Source organism: Amphibalanus amphitrite, unplaced genomic scaffold, assembly GCF_019059575.1.
Source record: "Amphibalanus amphitrite isolate SeventyFive unplaced genomic scaffold, NRLGWU_Aamphi_draft 000349F_arrow, whole genome shotgun sequence".
Lineage (NCBI taxonomy): Eukaryota > Metazoa > Arthropoda > Thecostraca > Balanomorpha > Balanidae > Amphibalanus > Amphibalanus amphitrite.
In genome coordinates this window covers 112439-128448 of record NW_024881844.1, presented here as the reverse complement: position 1 = coordinate 128448, position 16010 = coordinate 112439, and the positions used below count along the sequence as shown (strand labels likewise).

Genomic DNA, 16010 nt, shown 5'->3' with positions numbered 1-16010 from the left:
TGCGTCATAAGCCCCGCCATTCTATCTTACCACCGTCCCCCCGCCCCCCCCCCCCCCACACACACACACTGCGCTGGTTAAAAAAGGCATTGATACAGAGTGTCACATGAGTGACCCACCTACCTAGCACAGTTGACACCCAAAGAAAGGTATGTACCCACTCTCCATGCAATGCGCTTATCGCCAAGTTGAAAATCAAACAAGCAGATCACATTATAACACCAATGTATTTGAGCATGCCTATCAACTGTGAGCACAATGCACAATGGAAAGCATCAGCAAGTGACGTTTCCAGTCTTCTGCAAAATAATTATACACGATCTCTAAGCTTCGGCTCGACAACATATTTTTAAAGACTGAAAATTCTAAGCAAACGATGAGATAAGATGTTTCAGAATCAGAAATGATTTCATTCAATAGCCGTTCACACTTATGCATCATTATTCATATACGCATTAGTTCATAAGCAAACATGAAAATTCAATGGTATCAACCAAGCCATATTAAGTCATTTGATTATAAAAAAAAAAAAAAAAATAGACAATGCACCTTGCTCCTACATATTTAATTCAGCCGTCATCCAATAATGGGTCCCCAGTATTCAAATGCACCTGGAGCGATGTAAAAAAGTAATGAAAGGCCTAACACTTTAAGAATGCTGAATGCAATTGATCCCCCAAACCACCACGCAAACTCTGTGGGAGGGACAGGCTTTATTTTGATCGGCGGTGGGCGACCTGTAGCGCTACGCAGTACAGCTTGCGAACTAGTAGTTACAACGCTAGCCGCCAGACGTCCTCTCAGCAGCCGCTGAACCACACTCAAAACGGTGCTCGGCTTCTCTGGGGCTACGGATCTCAGGGGTCGATGATGGAGGGGTGAGTTCTCTGAAAAGAAAAAAGGACCACAGTGATATACATTATGTGTAAAGAAGCATTACTTCTGTCTATTACACATTGTTTTTCACGTTCATACTGTCCTTGTTCTAGCTACCACTCTGCGGTGAATTTTACAGATGTTACCAATTACCAAGGGAAATCGTCCGATCCCTATTATCTATCCTCAGACTGCAGCATTAACCCTCCTCTTCAACGCCGCAAGCCCGGGCTGAACGGCCATCTTCCGGGCTGAACGGCTATCTTCATGCGCCATCTAACTGTGTCGCACGGAGCTGACCATAGTGAGCTCCATAGGAGCAGACTCACATGTGATGGGGTGACCGTTTGCGGCGCTCTTTGCCCCATGTCCTCTGTGACGGAATCAGCCCCGGCGACGCACCAGGACGGTCGCCCATGGCTCACTGTCTCCACCTAATTTTTGCCGACCTTCCTGTCTACAATTACTAGGGAAAAACGGCTACCAAACAAAACGGATAAACAGAAGCCAAGCGAATTACAATAGCCGTTTTCACGACGGCTATCTGGCACATATTTGGTCACACTTTGGTACAGGGTGTCCAGAAAAAAACGGATACTATTATTTTTTGCTGTAATTCCGAAAATAAACACCGCACATTTTAAAATGGCACATGCTTGTATTCGCAAAAATATGGCAAAACAGACAGCATGTGCCACATGGCATGTAAACCCTTTGGTTAGTCGCGCCAGCTCCTCAAAGCAGATACTCAATGTGAGCGGCCTTCCGGCGGATCAGCTCCAGCACTAGCACGGTCGGCAGGTGACTGATGGTCATGTTGACCCTCTCGGAGGGCAGGCAGACAACTTTCCAACGACGCATTACAGTGCTCATGAGTTTTGCCAAATCTTGCACTATAAGCACATGAAGTTGGAAAAAAATCGACACGTGCGTTAATAAATGCGACTTAATTTCCGTAGTATCTTTTTTTTCTGTACACCCTGTACGATTTGGTCAAATTAGGTTCATAGTTGATTCTTGGTAGTTTTTAGCTTATGCTACACTACCTGCTTAATTATATAACTACCTTATTTATCAAATTGTCAGCCCTTATTTTCGATTAAAACATTGTTATAAATTCATGTCATGAAGTTATTTGCTGTAAAGAGATTTGGTTTGATTTGGTCAAGTTTGGTGCATTCGCCAAACCCAGATGACCCGTCGTGAGAACGGGTATTATCATCACTTTCGGCGCACATCTCGTTGGCGGACAGTAGAACGTCAGTCGACGTGGGAATTGCGTATGAAATTAGAGGTCGATGCTCCATCCAAAGTCAACTTTGCTGTTGCCAGTGAGATAGGCTGAAATGTTGGAATGGCCCATTCGTACTCATAAGTTTATTATCCAACGACCCATAGCCAATTATATGCTAGAAAGTCATTAATTTTACCTCAGCAATATTTATTATTTAACTTCTATCAACACGCGTCAATTGCTGTTTGATAGCCGGTTTTGCTGAAGTCATGTTATGCATAGAAATTACCTCCTGGCAAGTTTATCAACAAAAAAGGTATAAATAAAGACCCGATACATACATTTATTAGGGTAGGGTGGGGTAATTTGAACATGTGGGGCAATTTGAACATAGTGTGAAAAACACAAAATTACGGAAAATCCATAAGTGGCATGACAATAAGACCTATGAGGGAAATTATCGTAACTAAAAGGGCTATCATATGAACGGAGTTTAATGTTTCAGGGAATGAAGATGTTGACGCACAATGTAAAAAATCAATTTCGCAAGTAAAAACGCCTAAAATCACGTCATTGCAACTTCATTGCAGCGCAAAATCTTGCATTGCTAGCGTCTAATACGCAACGGCTTTTGTTGTACAATGACCTAATCAATGCATTCAATCCAAGAAATTTGCTTTTGAAACTTGTTTTTAGATATGGCAAAATAACTTTTAGCGTGGGGTAATTTGAAAATAGTCTGAGAATTTCAGTGAAGACAGGGATAGCTCCGAAAAACAACGCTCCCAGTTCTTTTTTTTTTTTTGCCAATATTTTCGACCCAAGGCAGTAGCAGATAAGTGATGCCAGTTTTATAAAATTTACGTCTAATATCCGTCTAATGTCCGGCATTTTCGTTTATTTCCGTTCAAAAATGTTAAAGGCAGCCATTTGTCCAAATATGTCCGAAAATTACGCATTAATCAACACTCAAAACTGTCATTTAAATTGCTTATAATGTAATATTACCAGCCGAAAAGTGTTCATTATATTGAGAGCTTAACAAGCTTTCCATTCGCCAATCAATGCTATGCACGTTACTTTATAAAAAGCGCTAAGTTTAGCAAGCCATCGTCCAATGTTGTCCAGTCTGCTACCTTTGTCCAACCAATTCCAAATTGGACATTGGACAAAACCAGAACTCAAAATGTCCAGGGTTCGATTGGCACCACTATAACAGATGCAGCAAGGTTGGGAGAGTTTTTATCGAACAAAAATGATAGACGTTCTGTTAATTGAAGAGAGGCGAATTTTGTCAACCGACCGGCGTGCAGCGTGCAGATATTGATACTCTGCAACTGTTATTTTTGTTGTTGTGTTGATTTTTCAAGTGAAGGTGTGTTTAGAATTGTTCTGCCTATTTGTTTATGGGTCAAACAACATCGGTGCTGGCGAGATTATCGTTTTTATGACGGTAAAGGCAGTATGTTCCAATTACCCCACAGTGGGGCAATTTGAACACACTGTGACTTGGTGGAGAAGTGAGGCTATGCTATTCAAGGTACGCTCGGCTCGTCCAAAAATGAGGCTTGCATGGTGAAAGCAAGTGACACTTGCGCTACTGAAGCAGTTTTTCTTCATCCAGGGTTGAGTTGGAACTTGGAACAACGGAGAAGACGTAAAAATATGTTCAAATTACCCCACACTACCCTACTTTTTCAATCTATATTGCATTTGATAATCACATATTAGCTGTTTTCACGACGGGCTATCCGGCGAATGCACCTGATTTGACCAAAGCTGCATCTAATTTCTTTTACAGCAAATATCTTCATTTTATGAATTTATTTCAGTGTTTTAATCGATGATGCTCTCCGATAATATGACAAAGCAGGCATATAAGCAATTAAGGCAACCCTAGCTGATAGCTGCTAAGAGACACAATGAACCTGATTTGACCAAATCTGCACCTAATCTGTATCAGATGTGCACCAAATGTGTACCAGATGGCCGTCGTGAAAACGGCTAATGTCAGGTCGCGCTAGCGGGCGCGATATAGCTTCGTTGCTGCCTGTTGGTGCGCCCTGTCGCACCAAATCATTATCAGGTCGAGGTAGCTTATTCAAGGAATTGAGATCTATCTAATCGTTTAGTGTTCGGCTTCAGGAAGGCCTATTTGATTGTCAACAAATATGCGCGTCCCACTTCCTCATTTGTTTTGCTAGTTTACGTTTAACGGATCTTCTCGCCCATCACACTTTTTGGATACTCGCTTCTTATTGAGAATGTTAGTTCCGAATCTCAAAACGCTACGGAGCACCGCAATAGAATTGGTGGCAAAAACAGGGGCGGTGTAACCGTTTTTGTTCGCGCCCGTTTATTATGCAGGTCTCGGCACCTGACGGACCATGAAGTGGTTTTACTTCATGGAATCCTGATAGCTTCTTTGGTCCTGGGTCTTGCCATCTTAATTGTGGATCATCGCACGCTTTATCTGTGGATGTTTTTATCACCACAAACAGGTGCACTTTTAATTACAAGAGGTAGGCGAGAAAGTGTTGTGGATACTAAGCCAATGATGGATAGCGGAAAATCACTTCATAAGCCTGGGTGTATTGTTAATTCATCTTTTTTTTTTAAATAAAACGGCTCTTGAAAATTAAAACGACGGAAGAGTTTTTACCCAAACCAAAGTCAAATACCTATCTGCATTTTGAGCAGTGCTCTTAGAGATGGATCTGATGCTAGACATGTTGAACCACTGTCTTTCTCTTATCAAACTCTCCTTTTTTGGCGATAATCGGTCTCGACTCCATGCCCCTTTTCTCGCTGGTCCGGTTTCAGGTCTTCTCCCTTGACTGAAAGACGAAATGCACTAACGTCTCGTCTCCATTATTTTTTCTTCTTCTTGCTCGTCTAAGTTGAAGAGCCCCGGCCCCCGAGGTAGCTCAAATGGTCCCTGTTACGTGCTCAGAAGAATCAGCCAAGCACTTGAGTTTCTCGACCAAGCGTTCATAGGGTCTCTCGCTAGCTCTGAGGACCGCGTGACGGGCTGAAAGTCGTCTCCGTAGCTCAGTTGCTCAATCTCGTGTTTGACCAGACCGAGGCTATGGGGAGGTATTCTTTTACCTCTGTATGGTTATTTTCTACACGCCTCCATTTTTGGTACAATTACTACACATAAAGGGAGCCAAGGAAAAAGGCAGCAGCGAATCTGTTATGAAAAAAAATGTGAGGCCGATCTCCCTTTTCGCTCATAAGAAAGTCGAGACAAATAAGAAAATATCGGCCAAAGGGAGCTTACAGCCCCGTCGTATAGACTCTCGGCAGAAATGGCAAATGACTGAACACCCTCGGCTGTTGATGCATGAGTTGAATGATGAAATGGTGATCTATCGCTTGAACGCTTGAATAGTTTTTTAAGTTACTAAGAAGAATTTAAATGGCATGCTGGAAATTCATGTTTAAAACAGCGTGGTATGCCTACCAAATGCAATTGCTTACCAGGATAAAACATTAATGAGGACTACTCATTGGATATTTGACAACGAAAAGACAAAAAAATGGACACAGCTGAATTGAAGAATACGATATGTGTGAAGAATGGTAATATCTCACCTGTTGCCGACATAGATGAAAACACCAACAGAAGCAGCAGGGCCTTCATGAAATCCACTCTCATCCCAGTGCTTACCAAGCACCAACAGTTATCTGTGTTGACAGTTGACACAAGCCGTAACTCTCGATAGTATTGAAGCCTTGGTGATATTCGTGCCGCCAGGCTGACAGATTTTGATTTAGCAGCTTCCTTCAGTTGAAGCACTGTCTCGGTGCGCTTGTAGACGTTTTAAGTAGCCAGCAGGGGCTGTTGTCCACTAGTTCTGCGCTCGATGAGCCGAGGTGCCGGGGCTCCTTTCGTCTCCCAGCAATGGTCGCAGCTCGCCGCGATCGGTGCTGTCGGGCCGACGGGTGGCCTCCGTCTGATGTCGGTCCATGGAGGTGTACTCGTACCCGCCGCCCTACCGACCGCCCCCGCCCTGCCGGCTGCCGGTGGACCGGGCAAAGGCTGCCGCCCTGGCCCGTCCGTTAGCGCACACTCAGTGAGTACACGCCCGTGGTCTGCCGGAGACGTGACGGGGCGCGGACGCCGCCGACAAACACTGACCCGACCAACCGACCGACCGACCGACCAGTCCCCTCCAGCAACGGGACAACTGGACGCCGGCCGGCCCGACACCAAGCCGGTCAACGGCGCTCCGGCGACACTCTTCTGTGGCCATGACAAGACAGTCCAGGTCGGTATGTTTCGCCTCTCATTTTAGCGTCGATGGATTTTGTATTTCGGAAATCTCATTTAATTTTATCTCTTTTATCCGCAGATTTCTGTTTGAAATAAGTCGATGAAAAGTAGCAGGCAATGCGTTTATTTGAATAACCACTAAATAACTAATGAATTAAATGCCAATTTCTTAGCTGATCTATAACAGAGAAGTTTTACTCGACAGACCGGCATCTAAATCAAACAAAATGCGCCATGCACTCTGCAGTCCGATTGTGGGCACCTACCCGGTGCTATAGCTCCTTGGCTGCCGCGGCTCCTCTGTTCAGGCTAGCGGAGCTGCTGGAGTACGCTGCTGGCACGCAGGGACAGAGCAGCCGGACGGCCGTCGCCCTAAGCCGACTCAGGCTCGACACGGACGCCCGGACGGCGTCACCGCTCATCACCGACGGAGTCGTCTTCGTAGTCGAGAGCGACGTATTGGTGGAAGACGCGAACGATGATGTCGCGGCCGATCCGGCCTCTTGGTCCGTCTTGGCAATCAGTGCCTTCCAGAATGACTTTTTCTCTTTGTTCTTGTCACCATCCGCCTTGTCTTGATTGCATATGTTCGAGAAGGAAGGCGTGAGTAGCGATGCTAGAGTAAACGGACTTTGATCTTTGTTTTTGGTGCCATAAGAGCCGAAGCCAGATGAGGAGTCTTGGTAGGCCTCAGAGCGTGTGGTGTAATCCGACCCATCCGATTGGAAAAGGCATATATGGGAACGGATTGCACTGGCAAGCTCCGTGGCAGAAGACGGCATACTGGACACGACCAGTGCAGACGACTGCAACTCTCCCACAACTTTCGATTTTTCTTCTTAAAGATCATTTGATCATCTCTTAGCTATTTTGGAACCGACTTTACTGATACCTATGATCAGCCTCAAAGCTGAACCATAATTTGCAATGAATAATTTGCAATGAATATGGCATTGTGTTCACTGTTACGAATACAATATTTGTCTTTCTAACTTCAGAAAATGAGCCGACAGGGCCGGGGCACGACTTTTTAATTGATTACTTACTCTGACATATTAAAAAGTTATTACCTTGAAAAAATGACAAGTAACTCAATGGAAATGACAATGGAAATGGCATGGATGAGATATGGCATTGGTGAGGCTTGAGCTTGAGCGAGGCATTTGATTCTCAGTTTGTTTTATTTGACGTACAAGATCGCTATCAGCACGAGCTATTATGCTTCCACTTCTTTCCATAACCCGTTCAGGAATTTGTATTGGATAGGTACCTATGTCAAACATTGTAATGAACATAGGTAGATAGTACTTCTGTAAGATAGTCTAAGGGCATCTTTTGTAAGTATACATTAGCCGTTTTCACGACGGGCTATCCGGCGAATGCACCTGATTTGACCAAATCTGCACCTGCACCTAATCTGCACCTAATCTTTTACAGCAAATATCTTCATTTAAAGGGACCCTCCCACCTCAACATTAGATTTGAGTTGAGATAGCCAAAATGGGGTCCCTGGCTCACAATTACCGGTTTCGGCACTCACAACATCGAGCAATGCATTAAATCGGAAATATTGAGTTTCAAAATTACAGCATTTTGATTCAGAGGGGCTAATGCATAGGAATACCCCTCTGAATGTGTGACGTCAGCGCAGATATCTAACGATTTTTAAATGTTTGACTAAAACGTTTTGTAGCACGCGGTGGTATATGCTGCTTTGCGCGCAACAAGTGCCGCACTTTCAGCTGCCAAACTATTGCTTCCAAATAAAGTCGCTAGGAGCAGCGGAGATCCCAAAAAGTAAACAAAAGTAAAAGTCTAATATCTTGAAAACCGGTGAATATTTTTCGGTGAAATTTGGTAGATATTCGTTTTCGCTCTTTCTGAACCGAGCGACATCACTTTCATGCCAATTCATAAACTTTTTTGAAGGTGGGAGGGTCCCTTTAATTAATTTATTTCAGTGTTTTAATCGATGATGCTCTCTGATAACATGACAAAGCAGGCATATAAGCAATTAGTGCAACCCTAGCTGATTATAGCTGCTAAGAGACACACTGAACCTGATTTGACCAGATCTGCACCTAATCTGTACACGTGCACCATATGTGTACCAGATGGCCGTCGTGAAAACGGCTATTGTCAACCTTATTCGAGCTCATTCCAACAACGCACCTGACTAAAATGTCAGTTGGAATTTCGGATTGGGCAAATTAATTACGCACTGACAAAGTCGACTGACAAATAGGCACACTTAAAAGCTGCTGCAAAGAAAATGATTGTTCAATTTGTATATCACCATTTATTTTCAAAAGACCACCAAAGTTAATAGTCGACTTTCAAACACAAAAGACGTTTATATTCACGAAATGAATCAAAATACAAAAACCATGACCGCAGCTTACTCATTTTTAACCCCCTTAACCCACCCCCAACCCCATTTCCGGTTTGCTGCACCAAGTTTGCGATCACTGCTGCTTTGCGAGGCACCACGCTGATCACGGGAAAAAAGGGTGACGTACACTGTAAAAGGGTCATGTTGCATATCAGTCGATCCGTATCGTCGAGCTGAACACATCGGACGTGTTGTCACCGCTCTAGCACGTCTCTATCAAAAATTATAGCCAAAAACTGATGGTGACCGTTCATGACTTGATATAAATGGGAAAGGCAATGGGAACGTGTTGTTTTTTTATATTAAAATTGGTTACACATGTGTTTCGGGATCCCTTGATCACACCATATAAAAGTAGCTGTATCCAAATACAATCGAGGTATGCTCATTTTTGCGCCGGCGATTTTCTTGCAAGGGGCTTGTAAGATTTGTTTACTGTGTACAATCGGACAGCTGCTCGACGCAGCTCAACTCCGCGCTCTGGCAGGTGCATATCTGTTGACCCACAACGTGGTTTCCGGGCGGTAGGAGACGCATCTCGGGATTGCCTTCGGTCTGGATCGTCAGTGCGCAGCCTGAAAACGTTGCACGTAAGTGTCACTCAAATGCAAAGCATGGTTTTGCATGTATTTGCTTAATGATTAAGACATTACGTTGTTGTCTCACGCGCAGTATGGTATGCACGGCAATTTACTTGTCAGCATTTCTCACATTAACATGGATTCACCGAATAACAAATCATTATTGACCGCAGGAAGCAGCAAAAAGCAAGCATCATTCTAACAGCTTTCGAAACAGATCATATCATCGTGGTATTCGTGGAATACAATTGAAGAGGCTTGTGCCAAGTCGGTGCGGGTCGCATGGTTATGTGTTTTGAGGTGCTGTTGAGTGTTGATTCTACTTGTTTTGATAGTGAGGTACGTTACAACAGTTCGCTAGTGTCATAGCACTTCAGGCTATGATCAGTGCGGCACAGGGCACTGATACGTAGTGTTCAGTCATTAGCTCACACACGAGCTCCTTCTAATAAGTCATTAGTTGATGACTCACTCACAGTATATCCTGCGCTATATGATGAACTCACACGTGGGGTCCTGCTCGAGCTGGCGGTGGCCGTACCAGCAGCGGACGGTGAGACACGGCGCCGGCTGCGAGAGCGTGCTGCCGTGCTCTCGGAGCGATTCGCCCACCAGGCACATGCTCACCAGACAGCTCTGAGGCGGTATGGTCGCGCAGATGGGCCGCAGCTCCTCCGAGCACGAGTACTCGAACCAGCCGCCGGTGCTGTTGGTGAACCGGTAGCCCAGACAGCCGACCGCTGCCGGGCGCACGGAATGGTTACTCTCACGGCGAACGGGATTCGGTGGATTATTTATTTATTTATTTATTTACTTTGTAGTGGCCGTCCTCTATCTATGACCGGAGTTATTCTTGGCACTGAGTCAATAAAATTCAGGTAAGATTCAGATGAGATCAGATATTCGTCTTTACAGATCAACGACGATTGTAAGGGAATTCGCTAGAAATTATCACTGGACACTGATCCTTTGTCCTGTGCTGCTTTAAGGCCGTGTTACACTGCCGAATTTTGGCCACGACCCTGTCGCCGAATCACGTCGTGTAGGAAATCGGCGAACAGTTTACCGACAGAGGCGAACAGTTCGCCGACAGAGCCCGATTTGCAGAAAACGGTTGGGGGGCCCCCTAATCGTGCGCGTGTCGAAGCTGATCCATAATTCGGCGAACATCGCGAATGAATGGCGAATCTGTTGCGAATAGTCGGCGATACCTTGGCAACAAGTCGACGCACGCAGCGACATGTCGGCGGCGACTCGGCGAATGTTTGGCGATCATGTTCGTTTATTATAAATTCGGCGAACGGCCACGAAATTTTCATTTTTCATAAAATATTCGTGGCGGTCGTGACGAACCGTAAAAGTTGCGCGGTGGACACCGACTGGTCTGCGAAATGCCAAGACCATGGAAGAAAGATCCCGAATTGGTCCGCGACATAGGATGACTTGCATATTCGTGAACATTCGTGTACCAAAATTCGGCAGTGTAACAAGGGCTTTAGAGGGCAAGTTCACGTTAACTACACAAAAGGTTAAAAGCATCTACTAAATGTCTTCTAGTTAATGTCTAAATGTAAATAAATGTCTTCGATCACCCCTTTGCTAATGCATTGGAAATTGTTTCCGCCACATTTATTGCACTCATTATGGAACGAACGTAGTGTAGAGCTGCTATGCAGAAATCGTTATCATGGCTACGACTATAAGCTCGACTATCAGGCCTCTTATAGACATCTTTGACTATCTTGATTTGAAATTAATGTATATCTTTGTCTGAGCCGCAGCGATATATTCCTCTCACAACCCTGATCCCTAGCGCTCACCGTCGGCGGGCAGGACGCGGTTGTCGTCATACCAGAGCCGCTCGGGATGGAGGCGGTTCGGCCATCTCAGCGGGGCGTCACCGCCGCGCGCCTCCAGCCACCCGTTGACGGGTCCCAGGGCGGTCCGCAGCTCAGTGTCGCGCCGGCCGCCCCCGCCGAACGGCGCCGCCAGCCGGCCGCCCAGCTGGCGGCACTGCGCGCGCGCCGCGCTGAAGCTGGCTGTGGTGGGGAGCACGGTGACGCAGCGGCGCCGCCTGCCCGACCACACGGACACGCTGCCCGGCGGACAGGGCACTGCCGGGGACACGGTCAACGGTCACCCACCGCCAGATACCTACCCGTCTGTGTTCTGAATGGTGTCTTTGTTATACCTACATTTCATCATGGTATGAAATCACCGTTTATTTGTCAAATTGACCTGAAAGGGAAAGGTGAATTAAGTTTTCAGCATTTTCATGAATCATTAGATAGCATCACCATACTTGGGTTTTTAAAGTTTAGCACAGTTTTCATTCGTCTAAGTGATCTGAATGTTTTATTTTCGTACACCATTATCATTTGGGTCTTTGTATTTTCAGTTACCTTCGTCGAGAGGAGCCAAGGTGGAGTATGGCTCCCAACCAGCTTCGGTGCATATGAGGTTTTTGCAGTTGCCGTGGTATTCAATTTCGCCTTGGGTGTATAGCTCACCGTTATGTTCGCAACCTGTGTTCGAAAAGAATAACAAAAGAAGGAGACAATCAGCGCCTCATGGCATTCAGCATTATGGAAAGCATCTAAATGAGACGGGATTTGAAGAAGTGAGGTACGAAACAGAGCCAGAAACGAAACTGTCCTGGTTTAAAACGTAAATTATGATTAAAATGTAACTGATTGTTAACTTGAATGAAGAAAAAACAAAATAAAAGCGAACAAGACAATAGGTGAAGCAGTCATTGTACAAAAAGATCCAAAAAATGTACGGTTAAATATAAACGCCATATGCCTTGCCTTAAGGGCAATGAAGTCCCAATAGTTTATATACGAATCGGCCGACACGAACTGATAAGACATAAGCACATAAGCACGACACAGAGTGTAGATTTATAAGCCATCTATGTTCAGATAGCAGCTCACAGTTGACGGCGTTCCCTCCTCCGACAAAGGTGAGGTTGACCCTGGCGACGTCCCGCTGCAACAGGCAGTGGACGACCATGCACTTGGCGGTCGACGTGTATATCGGGACCGACGGGTCGGGCGGGTACCATTCGCCGTGCCACGGGCAGACTGCGGGACGAGGCAGCGGTGTGCACTTATAGCGCGGTCACATTAGAACAGGGGTCTCATCAGAACGGCGGATCACTTTACAACGCCAGCCGTAACGTGCAGGCTTGGCATGGAGGCGAACCGTGATCCACGACTCAAGTCGACCCCCCCCCCCCCCCGCCTTTCCCGTTGACGAGTTCCCATGAGATGGAGACGGTTCTCAGCGGAGGGTTAAGGCTAAAGCTCCTCAGTTCCCCGTCCGCAGCCGGACGACGGTCTCCCCATCCCACTCACAGTTTGCCTCTTCACCAGGTAATGGTTCCTCAGGGAGTTGTCCCGCTCCTGAAATATCGAAAGACATTGAGCTTAAAAGCGATATAGTTCGTCACTTACATGGTTTGACTTATCACGCCTTACACAAATGCATCAGCTCAGGTTTTACCACGTGGCTACCAGCGATATAGTTCGTCACTTACATGGTTTGACTTATCACGCCTTACACAAATGCATAAGCTCAGGTTTTACCACGTGGCGTTATTGGCCACCGTAATGACTTCTGACAAGTAGCAATGTGTCACTTATATGACTTATGAGTATGTATGCGAAAGCCGAAAATATAAGGCGACGAAGTAAGCGACCAAAAATGATTTGATAAAAATCCACAATAACTCCTATAGGTGTTGATGATTTATCCCTCGCATGTGTAGGGGGGGGGGGGTCGGATGGACCCCCCCCCATGGTTTTTCGCGAATAACTCGCGTAAAAAGCGGCCGATCGCGACGAAACTTTCAGTACCCTCGCATTGATCAATTTTACACCTACCCTGAAAATTTCATGACCCTGACCCAAATGACCTTTGACCTGTGACCTCTTTTCCGAGGCCATGTTTGGCCGGAATCGCGATTCGGCGTACGTCGGCTCGCATTAGCCGCGCGTTTGCAAGCTTTTCGTGGTTTCAAACGTTCAAACATGTGATTTGATGTTGCTGCCATGCATTAGGGTGGGTGTCAAGGTCACCTGAAGGTCAGGTCAGGTCATTGACCTTTGGTGACCTCGGGTGACCTCGGTTCACTTTTTCGAGTTTTACATGTTTCTAGGCTAGTTTTTGGAGCTGAATTTGAATTTAGCAACCATTTGAACATTTACGAAGTAGTTTTGGTGCCTTCGTAACATGTTACGAAGCTGTCAGAGGCGGTTGACACGTACTACGAATACCCGTCACGACGCCTACTGGTTGACCTGACCTGACCTGACCCGACCTGGTCTAAATGCTTAAAGACATCATCTGTGATCAAAACTAACACGATATTCGTGATCAGCACCCCGAAAAACCCCTTAGCAGCCACACTTTACGACTTTCTAATAGGTCCCGATTTTCCCGACTTTGGGTCATTGACCTGACCTGGAAGGTCAACCAATGACCTAGGACCTTAAAATTGGGTATCATCGGCTTCCTCTCGTCACGGGCAACACGCTCGTTTTTTCCGCGAAGCTCTAGCTCGATCAGGGGCCAAACGGCAAGGGGGGGGGGTCCAACCGACCCCCCCCCCCCTACACATTAGAAGCTGGAAAACGCCGCACACATGCGAGGGTTATAACTCCCATAGGTGTTGATGCATTTGAGGTTATTGCCTGCCGATTGCTGTCATTGAGGCAACTGGTTACTGGCTACTGCCGAAAAGTCACTATCAATTAATTCTCGCGGGATATGTCAGTTTTCTACGCGCATGCTATGCTCGGGCATGCTAGGAGAGACATTCGAATTACGAACCTACATATTTTGCCATTTCGCCGTCAGCGGTAGGTACTAATGATCATCGCGGCAAAACGAGGATGCGAACCGTTATAGGACGCAGCGACTGGCTCACCTTTCAAGGTCTACAGTCAGCAAGTGACCTCAAAGGTCAGGTCAGAGACCCAAAGATCGGGGCCAAGTTTCGATAAATAACTTCGCCGAAAATAAGCGCTTACTTCAGTTACGATTTAGGTACCACAGCATTCAACTTCTCCGGTCATGTCGAATGATATACATAGTGTTTTATTGGGTCAACTTCAACCTCAACAAAAGCCAATCTGGTTGTTGACCTCAGGATCAGGTTAGAGTCGTTGAGGCCGGGAAGCTGGTCGATAAGATCATGTGACATATATTCTCAGCCCACTGGCGTCCCTCCCGACGCACTTGCTCGATTTATCGGGAGTTGGACGGAAAATTTCATTGACCTAGACTAAGTGACCGGTGAGGTCAATCCAAAATACAAAAAAAGTAGTAGGCAATGCAGGCTATAAGGATTCGGGAGGTTTTTACGATGAAATTTTGATTTTCGTCTCCCTGCGAAAGATTCCCTGACAATGAGAAATGAGATTGTTGCGAGCTTGCAACATTTTCGGATTGAATGAAAGTTCAGACTAACTTTGGATAAATCGCAATAAACGACTGAACAATAATTTTGAGAAAAAAATGTCAATCCCGTACACCCTAATAACGTTTCACAAACGGCGGCCAGCAGACGATTAGCACATCTCCCTCCGCCTTAGCTCGATACCACTGACTTATTTAGGGCGCGTCTGAACTCACCGCCGGGCAGTCTGGCCAGCAGAGACAGCGACACCAGTAGCGGGACGGTCGGCACCATGGTGAGCCAGAGCAGGACCTCCGTCAGGGGGGCGACCGCGCGCTGTCGGGGCTCGGAGGGCAACTGACGCCGACCCGACTGCACAGCCGGGACGTCGGCACATAATGCACACATGACACAGTGCACAGTTCCACGCATCGCGGAAAACCGAGCAAAATCGAGCACCGAACATAGGACGCAGTACGGCGGCCCGGACCCCCCGTGAATGGACAGCCGGCTGTACACGAGGTCGGTACACAGTGTACGGCCGCCACTCCTGCGGACATGGTACCGTTCCGCTCTGTGCATGCACCCTCCATTATTTGGATAGGTTTTAAACGTATTCCAGCTCGGGGATGATATACCGGGTGGCCCAGAAAAAACGTTCCGAACTTTGGAGGCCTATATATCAAATTCGAGTACAAATATCGAGCCAAAATTTTCATCACGTTTGCGTCATTTCTTTGCGCAATGGTATGCCAAATTATAACACTATACCATCATTTTCAATCTGGGAATCTTGAGTTGAATTAAGCAAGACGTTTTTGCTTTTTTTTGCCGATGTGAGACGATAGTGATGATAGGGTTAGACGTCCCATGTTATAAAAAAGAATACAAAATAGAGCACGCGAATGAAACCAACACGTATGTTCCTATTTTAAATATTTTTGTCTCACTTATGTGCCAAATATTCAAGTACTGAGCCAAAACGGTGCTCATGGATGCCATTCGTTTCAACACCAAATCATGTTTCGAGCAGGAGTGGCACAGTGCATGGATTACTGCTGATTACCCTCCTTTCAAGTAGATCAAACAGTAAATCGACCGGATAAGGAAAACAAACTAAAGCAGACTGGTTCCTGTGCCAGAAAACCACAGAACAGCTTATGAAAAACAACATTGCCAGCAGATGACAAAAAAAAACTGGTTGAAAAGCCACCTTTTCCCAGGAATGTCAGCCAGGAAAGCAT

The 16010-nt window shown here is 46.0% G+C and overlaps 1 protein-coding gene and 1 long non-coding RNA gene across 2 annotated transcripts; both read right to left on the bottom strand.

Moving 5' to 3' along the window:
• Positions 1–582: 582 nt before the first annotated feature.
• Positions 583–7559, bottom strand: LOC122389235. Its single transcript, XR_006257933.1, has 2 exons — positions 5708–7559; positions 583–887 (listed from the first exon to the last, which is right to left on the bottom strand). It is a non-coding gene; the product is annotated as an uncharacterized LOC122389235 (long non-coding RNA).
• A 1114-nt stretch (positions 7560–8673) lies between these two features.
• Positions 8674–15119, bottom strand: LOC122389233. Its single transcript, XM_043381068.1, has 7 exons — positions 15003–15119; positions 12722–12769; positions 12299–12448; positions 11765–11887; positions 11183–11476; positions 9869–10102; positions 8674–9356 (listed from the first exon to the last, which is right to left on the bottom strand). Exons 1-7 carry the CDS (start codon positions 15058–15060, stop codon positions 9214–9216), a joined length of 1050 nt encoding a protein of 349 aa, XP_043237003.1. The 5' UTR covers positions 15061–15119; the 3' UTR covers positions 8674–9213.
• Positions 15120–16010: the final 891 nt, after the last annotated feature.